This window comes from Gymnoscopelus microlampas (assembly GCF_963454915.1).
Source record: "Gymnoscopelus microlampas genome assembly, chromosome: 3".
NCBI lineage: Eukaryota > Metazoa > Chordata > Actinopteri > Myctophiformes > Myctophidae > Gymnoscopelus > Gymnoscopelus microlampas.
The window spans coordinates 51,198,431-51,208,573 of NC_139940.1; the positions used below are offsets into that span (position 1 = coordinate 51,198,431).

Below are 10,143 nucleotides of genomic sequence, written 5' to 3' on the forward strand. Positions count from 1 at the left end.
GGACCAGAACAACTATCCAACTTATAACAATAGCGTATAATAATAATAATAATATTAATCACAATAGCCTAATAAAATAAGCTACTGGGAGTATCAAAGAAAAGGTGAAACCAGGTCACTGGACTTGTCCTTGAAGATGTATTACTTAAGTCAGGGGTCTTCAACGTTTTCAGCCAAGGACCCCCTAGCTGAGAGAGAGTTGAAGCAGGGACCCTCTACATCTATACCTCTTTGCCAAAAATAGCCGATCTACAAGCACACAACGCCTTGCAGAGCGAGGCGTTGTGTGCTTGTAGATCTGCTATTTTTGGCAAAAGTTCTCCTCAGAAAAGGGATGCTAAGGTTCAAGTGATTAAGGTAAAAAGAAAAATCATATCAAACAAAGATTTGGCGGACCCCCTGTAGTAACTCTCTGAGGACCCCCTAGGGCAGGGGTTCTCAACCTTTTCAGGCCGCGACCCCCAAAATAATGATATTATTTCTCGCGACCCCCCGCGTGCACGCGCGCGGTCCTGTTCGCGCGCGCGAAGGTTATTTAATTATAATAGGTTGTTTGATAATTGTTTTTTATCAAAACATTTTTGCAAAAAGTGGGGTAAATTGAGTAAATTAACTGATGAAACGTGAATTAATGATAACATAAAAAAATATTTTGTTAAAAAAAAAAAAAAAAAGTTTTTTTTTTTTTTTTTGAAATTCACCAAAAAATCTGGTGACCCCCCCAAATTATTTGGCGACCCCCCTGGGGGTCGCGACCCCCAGGTTGAGAACCACTGCCCTAGGGGTCCCGGACACCCTGTTGAAGACCCCTGGCGTAATAAAATAAAGCTAGCCTACTGGGAGTAGTAGCCTATCAAAGAAAAAGTGAAACCAAGTCACTGGACTTGTCCTTGAAGATGTATTACTTGTCAGGACAAGCGGGACAAGCCTTAATATCGACCCCCTGCGAAATAATAATCATCATAAATGATCATAATAATACATATTATATAGTTTTCATCGCGGGTTCGTGTGGCGGATCTATGTATTTTTTTGACACGTGTTGCGGTGACACAAGCCAACGTTCGCGACACGCAGCTGCCTGCATGTGTGAAAAGCGTGCGTGTTCATTGTTACATTAACAAAACGGAATCCGTTAACGCTGATGACTTTAACTGAGTGCGACGTGACGTGTGCGTGTGCGTGTGTGTGTGTGTGTGTGTGTGTGTGTGTGTGTGGGCAGGCTACTGTGTGTCAAGGACATAGGTAGGTAGCCTATGGTTCTCAAACTTTGTCATGTCAAAAGTTTGAGAACCCAAATGCCCCCAAAATGATGTTTTTTGGCTGCGGACCCCCTGTCTCAAAACAATATTTTTGTACCAGGAGTTTTCAAAAATAGCCAAAGTATAAAGTGGTTAAAATTATTGTGACACCATATTAACTAGTTTCGCTGGGGACCCCCTGGTACCAGGGCAGGGGGGGTACCCGGGCAGAAGGCTGTTAGATAAGGTGGTTCCTTACGATACATGTGATCAGAAGAGAATAAGCAGATTGAGGAGAGTCGGTTTAGATCACCGTTTCCCAGGCAGTGGGTCGGGACCCATGTCTGGGTCACGGACTCATTTTTATGGGTCGCGAGTAAATAATATTTTTGTGTCTTCCATTTGAAATATATATTTAAAAAAAAAAAAAAAAAAAAAAGTTGGAAAAAAAATGACAACTTTACAAATTCCAACATAGCTTTTCATGAATCATGAATACAATAAAAAACAAATACAATAATTTGAGAAGTAGTGGAAATAGCAGATCTACAAGCTCACAATGCGGCGCGAATGTGAGCTTGTAGACCTGCTAATTTCACTATAGTTTGGGTCCCGGGCAAACGTCTCATTTCTCATATTGGGTCTCAAGTTGAGCTAAAAAAGTTTGGGAACCTGCACTGGTTTGGGTGACACATCGCCATCGGTGTCACCTAAACCGACCCGGGGTTCGACATAGACACTGTCCCAAAACCAGAAGATAGACAAATCATTCATTACTATCTATTAAAAACACCCCGTAGAAGATCGTTCTTTAAGCCATAATCCTCATTGAACTGCATGATCAGAGATCTTGTGTCTAAAGTGTAAACTAACACACACACACACACACACACACACACACACACACACACACAATTCAATTCAATTCAATTCAAAGGGCTTTATTGGCATGAGAAAACATACGTTTACATTGCCAAAGCAAAAAGCACAATACAACAATACAGCAATACAATCAATCAATACACACACACACACACACACACACAGAGAATGAACGCTGGTCAGCAGATATGATAATAAGACCACTAAACCTCCTCAACAACAACAACAACACGGCTGAAGTTATATTCAGGTCAGACAGTATAGAAAGTGTTTTTTTATTCACCTGATGACCGCAGCGAGCCTCATGCTGACCGTTAGGGGTTTACTGCTTCTGTTAGAAGAATAACGTCCAGTAGAAAAGTTTTACAAAGATATATTCCCCCCGTTCCTCGATCTGCACGGTGGCGCGCGTGTGTGTGTGTGTGTATGTGTAGCCTCCCAGAAAAACACCGTGGTGATGGAACAGAGAGAGAGAGAGAGAGAGAGAGAGAGGTGTTTCCTTGGCGTGGTCTTCTCTCTCTCTCTCTCTCTCTCTCTCTCTCTCTCTCTCTCTCTCTCTCTCTCTCTCTCTCTCTCTCTCTCTCTCTCTCTCTCTTTACTCGCACCCCCACCCCCAAATTCTCTACTAGAATTCTCTCTCTCTCTTTCAAACTCTCTCTTCTCTCTGTTTACAATTCCACTCCCTACCCTCCCTCCCTCCCTCTCTCTCTCTCTCTCTCTCTCCCTCCCTCTCTCTCTCCCTCTCTCTCTGTGGTTTTGGCTAGAGGGAAGCCCCCTTGTCCTTCACTCCGGTTTGGATTAGATTTTTCTCCTGTTCTACCATTCTGGTGTGACAGTGGTGGGGGTGGGGGGATACAGAATGGACAGATTACACAACTCTCTCTCTCTCTCTCTCTCTCTCTCTTTCTCTCTCTCTCTCTCTAGCATACAGACAGACAGACAGACAGTCAGTCAGTCACACTCTCTCTCTCTCTCACACACACACACACACACACACACACACACACACACACACACACACACACACACACACACACACACACACACACACACACACACACACACACACACACACACACACACACACACACACACACACACACACACACACACACACAGTGTTACTGGCCCCTGACTAAGCTATAATAACTTTCAGAGCAGCTTTCTCAGTTACACAACCAGACAGAAGAATGGTTTATTGTACTGCGCGCACACGCACGCATGCATACACACGACTAAAACCTCTAACAACACCATGGCCTATACAACAACCACGCGGACAGGGGCGAAAACATAATCTACCGGTATCTGCCTCCCGGCCTGGCGGAGATAACAACACCATGACCAATGACATATACATTGAGTCTCTAATCCTGCGCTGCTGACACTATAGCGGAGACAAAGCGACAGACCGCGCGAGTCATCAACATAAAGCCACAAACTGACGCCCAACACTTGTCGTGGCGTGTCCCGCTACAAAAGAAAGTTGAGCCGGCATCATCTGTTTTCAGTGGTCCTCGGAGCACATAGGTCTCCACCAGGCTGGGTTGCCTACCCAGGGCCGTGTCAGTCATGGGGTGCAGCCGTCAGGACTTTTATTTGTTAGTCGTTTAAGTCTAGTTTTATTTCAGTTCAATATAATTACCTTGAAGTTATTTTATTGCAAGCACTTAAGGTGGTCACCTTATCACCGCGGTGGTGATAGAGAGAGCTCTCTCTATCATAGAGAGCTCTCTCTCTATTACCTAAAAGGTGATAGGGTGACCACCTCATTTGGTAGCATGCGTGGGCCTTAAATGCTGCAGCACTGGGCAGTGGGCACTAACCTTGGGGCGGGCACCAAACGGCAGGGCAAAAATGTAAGAAGACTGTACTATCGTGGAAAGACCGGCAAAATATTGAAGAGATAAATGTGTACCGAAAAGCCAGTTGGGTGGAAATGGGCATGGCCTATATGTGGAGTTGCGTCATGATGCACGGAATCCAGTGGAATGTAGGACATACGTATACGGTTCAAGAGTTACAGGCCAAAACGTGATGCGGCCTGAAAACATTTGGGGTGGAGACTCTTCCTGGGTCTATTGGGAGTGTGCGTGCAAAAGTTTCTCGCCGTTTGGCCCAGCAGTGTCCGGGATTAGCTGTACACAAACGGACAGACAGACAGACGGACGGACGGACGGACGGACGGACAGGGGCGAAAACATAATCTCTGCCTTCAAGTTTTTTGGCCTGGTGGAGATAATGATGGCAGTGAACCGTGACTATTATTAACGTAGTGTGTTTTTGTTTTTCGCCGTTTCCACCCTGTTTTCTCTCCCTGTATACAATTCTTGCTCTGGTCCATAAATGGAAGTTTACTGTTAACATGACCACAGCCTCTTGGGTGAAGTGATGAACAAAGATGAAAACCTCTGATGAAAACCTCTGATATTGACTATATATCCTCATTTTAAAATTAATACCATCATCTTTTTCATGAGGTTTTGCGTGTATTAGTATTATGTGTATATTATATTGAGCTCAGTCCTCATTTTAAAATGAGGATATAGTCAATAAGATTGAAAAGTTTGCTTTCTGAACTCAAGGCATACTAAGGCTAAAGACAGGTGCAAGAGGCCAACATAAAAGAGTGTTGATGATGGTCTGAGGACCGAAACGTCCATTCTCTGTGTCACTTTTTACACTTTTACAATTAAAAGATTATAGTTTAAGAGCCTCAACATTTGCTTGTCAGTGTGCAAGCCTTTTCTGTTGAAAATGAGGAGATAGAGATTTATATAAAAAAAAAAAAATGTACCCGAGGCTATTTTGTTGTTATTTAATTTAACTAGTGTCTTCAAAGATGAGACTTGGCAATGCTGTTGTTTTTCTGACAATGCACAAAAATTAGAAATGTTTCTCAGATTATGTTTAATAATGCCAGTTTAGCAAGAAACCCGCGCGCACACACACACACACACACACACACACACACACACACACACACACACACACACACACACACACACACACACACACACACACACACACACACACACACACACACACACACACACACACACACACACACACACACACACACACACACACACACCAGAATTGCTCAAATAGACCCAGGAGATGAAACCACTTCTGAGGAGAGAGAGTGTGTGTGTGTGTGTGTGTGTGTGTGTGTGTGTGTGTGTGTGTGTGTGTGTGTGTGTGTGTGTGTGTGTGTGTGTGTGTGTGTGTGTGTGTGTGTGTGTGTGTGTGTGTGTGTGTGTGTGTGTGTGTGTGTGTGTGTGTGTGTGTGTGTGTGTGCGTGTGTGTGTGTGTGTGCGAGAGAGATCTGGAATGATATATAATTCCCACAGGGCAGAGTTGCTGTGATGTAGAGTGTCATTACATAAACAGCCCGAGACAAATGCCATAACACACGCACAAGCACTCGCACACACACACACACACACACACACACACACACACACACACGCACACACACACCATTAGTCCAGTGTACTGGTGTCTCGGAAGTTTAACCACTTAAAACCCTCTATTCTAATGAAACGGACCTGAGTCTTTTTCACTGAAGAATAGCAGATCTACAAGCTCACAACGCATTGTAGATTGGCTATTTCCGGCGAATGAATGAGTAGCTGGGCGTTGTGGGCTACAAGTGGTTAATCTGTCAGACAATGTGAGACATTAACCACTTAAACACCAGGATCCTTATTGTTGGGAAAGCTTTCGCAGAAAATAGCAGATCGGCTCTTATGAGCTTGTCGATCGGCTATTTTCAGAAAAACCAGAGGACTGGTAATCCCATCCACACTACAGTTATTATAGGTTTGTATTTGTAATTAGCAGTGGCAGAAGAAGTACTCACATTTTTACTTGAGTAAAAGGATCAATACCACAATGTTGAAATACTCTCTATGTCATGTATTCAAAATGTAAAAGTACAAAAGTATTGGCATCAAAATATACTTAAAGTGTAGAAAAGTGTATGTAGAAAGTTCCATTTCACAAGTTCAATATGTATTAAAATCTTTTGAAAATAGCAGATCTACAAGCTGGTGAGCTTCTGGATCGGCTATTTTGAGATAGCCAAAGTACATATAGTTGGTGAAGTGGTTAATGTGTGTTTTGTAATAATTATTTTAATCTACAAAGTAAATAGTAACTAAAGAGTAAAAGGAGTAAAAGTACAATATTTGCCTCTGAGATGTAGTGGAGTAGAAGTAAAAATATTGAAAAAAATATTTTAAATATAAAAATGCTCAAGTAAAGTAGAACATACATCAAAACTTTACTTTATGTCTAAATAGTTCTGTGCTTTAGTAAATGTACTTTGTTACTTCGTTACGTAATTAGCCGTTATCTTTATTCATTCATTCAATTGTTTATTTATCATGTAATTTGTCTTAATTTCAGTTAGATTCCAGAGTGGGTTTGCTCGTTTCAGTTTCAGTTTTAATAAAATAGTTACAAATGTTTTAAGTTTAGGTGTTTTTTTAAATAGTTTAAATATCTTGTTTCAGTTGAGTCTTTATTTGTTTCAGTTAGTTTTTTCTTAAGTCTAGTTTTATTTCAGTTAACTATCAAACATCTAGTTTCAGGTCAATATAGGCCTAATAACCTTGAACTCATTTTATTGAAACTGCTTAGAAAGAACTGAAGAAGGCAGAAGAAAAGAAAGAAAGAGGTGAATGAGGTAGGGAGTGTGAAAGAGAGAGAGAGAGAGAGAGAGAGAGAGAGAGAGAGAGAGAGAGAGAGAGAGAGAGAGAGAGAGAGAGAGAGAGAGAGAGAGAGAGAGAGAGAGAGAGAGAGATGAGGGGTGATTTGTCTGCCAGAGACAATATTTACCCATTCCACTGAACGTATGGCAGGACCTCAAAGCCCTGTTGGTGCACGTGTGTGTGCGTGTGCGTGTGTGTGTGTGTGTGTGTGTGTGTATTAATGTGGGATGTGATCTACCCAGCGTGTGTTGCTGATGTGGTATCAGCACTGTGTGTGTGTGTGTGTGTGTGGTGTGTGTGGTGTGTGTGGTGTGTGTGGTGTGTGTGTGTGTGTGTGTGTGTGTGTGTGTGTGTGTGTGTTCATGGAGACAGGGTTTGCGTGTTTATTTTCCAGCAGGTGTCAACCAACAGCGCTGGAGGAAGTACTCTGACTTAAAACCACTTAAAACCCTGTATACTTTGTTTACCAGAGTCCCCCAGGGGCTTATACCAGGCCCCCTCCTTTTTCCACCCAATCTACAGTAAGTATGTTTGTCGCGTTGTGGCACAACCTGCAAATTTGGGTAAAGTCGGTTTCACCCGGATCCGACTCCTTTGAGTTCCATTGTAAAATTTGAAATTTCCCCAAAAATATACCAAATATACAGCACAGATTTTGTGGGGGTACTTCTGGCCTACTGGCAGTGTGCACAAGATATTAGCCTCATGCAGAGCCTCACAGTACAAATAATATTATGATAATATTTTTTAGGTACAAATGATAGATACGAATTCTCATTCATCCCTACTTCCGTTGGTGCCATAAAGTAACTAAGTACATTTACTCAAGTACTGTACTCAAGTACAATTTTGAGGTACTTTTTTTTTACCGGTATTTCCAATTGTCAGTACTTTTACTTCTACTCCACTACATGTCAGAGGCAAATGTTGTACTTATACTCCACTACAATTATTTAAAAACTTTAGTTAGTAGTTACCTTGTAGATTTTGATTATTATTACAAAACATTTGAAAATAGCCGATCTACAAGCTCACAAAGCAACGCATTGTGAGCTTGTAGATAGGCTATTTTCAAAATATTTGTATACATTTTATAAGAACATTATATAATGAGATGGATAATGAGATGTTTTCTTTTGTTTCTTATGGTGCAACATGGTGGGTGGTCTGCTGTCTACAATTGGGTGGGTGGGAGGATAATAATAATAATAATACATTTTCATTTGTAACCCACTTTATATTTGAACCAAATCTCAGAGTGCTACATGTTAAAAACAAAGAATAAAAAAAGAAAAACAATAATGATAAAACAGTGAAATGAATACATTTCAGATCAAAGGTCAGCTAAACACAGACACAGTTAAGAAGAAGCTTAAAAAGTTAAACAAACACACATGGCATCACTGAGTCCATGGCTGTTGTTGCCTAGCTGCTGTGAATTGCTTATGATCTGGATCTTGTGGCTGTTTATTATGTCTATGTTTAATGTGTTTTTATTTGTATTTTTTAGAGTTCTTGAATGTGCTGTAGCACAAATTTCCCAGTTTGAGACACAATAAACCTGGCCTTGACCGGTAATACTTATCTATTAGCGTTACTAATATATTATATTAGTAATGTAATAAATAAATGATCATGTCAGCACTAAGAGGACAAACAAACAGGGAGGGGGAGGAGCTGAGCTGAGAGGAGGACGGCTGAGGGTCAAGGGGTCAAGGGAAGGAGATTAGAAGAGGAGTGAGGAAGGAAGGAAGGGGATATCTCTGGGTGGAGGCGCTCTTCTAGCCCGTGAGACGAGGACGTCTCATAGAATGACTGGAAGCTCAATTAATCCATTTAGCTAAATGCTTTTAACCCATTAAGACCTGAGGCCGATTCTACGAATGCCTTCTAAATCGGTCAAACCTTTTCGTGCCAAAGAAGACCCCCAAAATGATAGGGGTTTGGTTGCGGACCCCCATCTGAAACGTTTTTTGTACCAGGGCAGGGACACCTCCAGAAGTGTTTTTGGTGTTAAAAAATTCTAAATTATTCAAATGTTTTTCAAACACTTTCACGATTTTTCAAAAAATGTTCAAAAATAGCAGATGTACAAGCTCACAGTGTGGCACGAAGTGACACGCTGTGAACTTGCAGATGTGGAAAACTTTAAATCTAAAATTCTTTCCCGGTTTTATTGGGTTAAAAATCCAAAATGAAAGAATCAGAGGCAGATTTCCTAATATGACAATGTTTTTTTTATTTATCTGCTCGTGAAATGTCTTTTGAGATGTGGATTAGTTTTTAATTTGGTCTCCTTTTGTATTTTCTGACTGTGACTGTGTTTTTAATTATCGCTGTCTGTCTGTCTGGGCCAGCTCTCCCTCCAAAAAAAAAAAGAATCTGATTTACTCTGTATGTTGCTGGCATCACACAGCGAAAATCACCGATCTCCTTGCGTGTGATGCCTTGCATGTTTTCCTTTGCCATCGGTGTGTGAATATTTGTCCTTCTAAAAGCGTGAGGGGCTGTGTTTTCTTCTCCAATTACTTATTTTCGGATTTCTTTTGGGAAAATGTAAACATTTTGATACAGCAAAGCATTGATATGAAAAATAAAATGTACTTTGTAATTTGTAGTTTTGCATTTTTATAAGCATATACTTTTGAATACTTTTTGGAATACTTTTAGAATTTATAAAGAACTCCAATAATTTAACTCAAGTATAAATTTGACTAAGAAACTTGTACTTTAGTAATATTTGCATTGTTCCCGATTTGCTTCGCTGAACCAACCGATAGGCTCATATCAGAGGTCGCGTTAGTCCGGTAATTGCCGATTTTGACCGATTCTTTATGACAAAGGCCGGAAAATATAAATCCTTCGGGACATCCTGACCGGTTGACAATGACACGGCAGTTCATTATAATTATTATCACTGCAAATGTGACACATTTAAAATCTTCTGCTTCGTAAGCTCTCTCTCCCAACACACACTCTGTAAAGTTAAACCTATTTCCTGTTAATAATAATTTATTGTAACCGATGTGTAAAATGCGCTGCGTTGGGAGGTAAACGGAAGACACTTTATTGTGGCGGACCTGGCGGTAAGACCGGAAGAAGAGAATTCTTGTCTCCGTCAGGCCGAAGGCGTGGCAGAGACTATGTTTTGCACCCTGTCCGTCCGTCTGTCCGTCTGTCCGTCTGTCCGTCCGTCTGTCCGTGTGTGTGTGTCTGTCTGTCTGTAGACAGCTAATCTCCGGCACCGTTGGGCAGATTGCATCGAAACTGTGCACGCACACTCCCTGGATGCCAGAGGAGAA

At 41.3% G+C, this 10,143-nt stretch overlaps 1 protein-coding gene across 2 annotated transcripts in view; it reads right to left on the reverse strand.

The window, feature by feature from the left end:
* adamtsl4 (ADAMTS-like 4) overlaps window positions 1-2,609 on the reverse strand; it is a 73,638-nt gene extending 71,029 nt beyond the window's left edge. Inside the window, exon 1 of one of the 2 annotated variants that reach the window (XM_084047785.1) lies at window positions 2,407-2,609. In XM_084047785.1, coding sequence (XP_083903911.1) covers window positions 2,407-2,429 — 23 coding nt within the window. In that variant the 5' untranslated portion in view covers window positions 2,430-2,609. The remainder of the gene's footprint in view (window positions 1-2,406) is intronic. The other variant, XM_084047784.1, reaches the window with a different exon arrangement.
* Window positions 2,610-10,143: the final 7,534 nt, after the last annotated feature.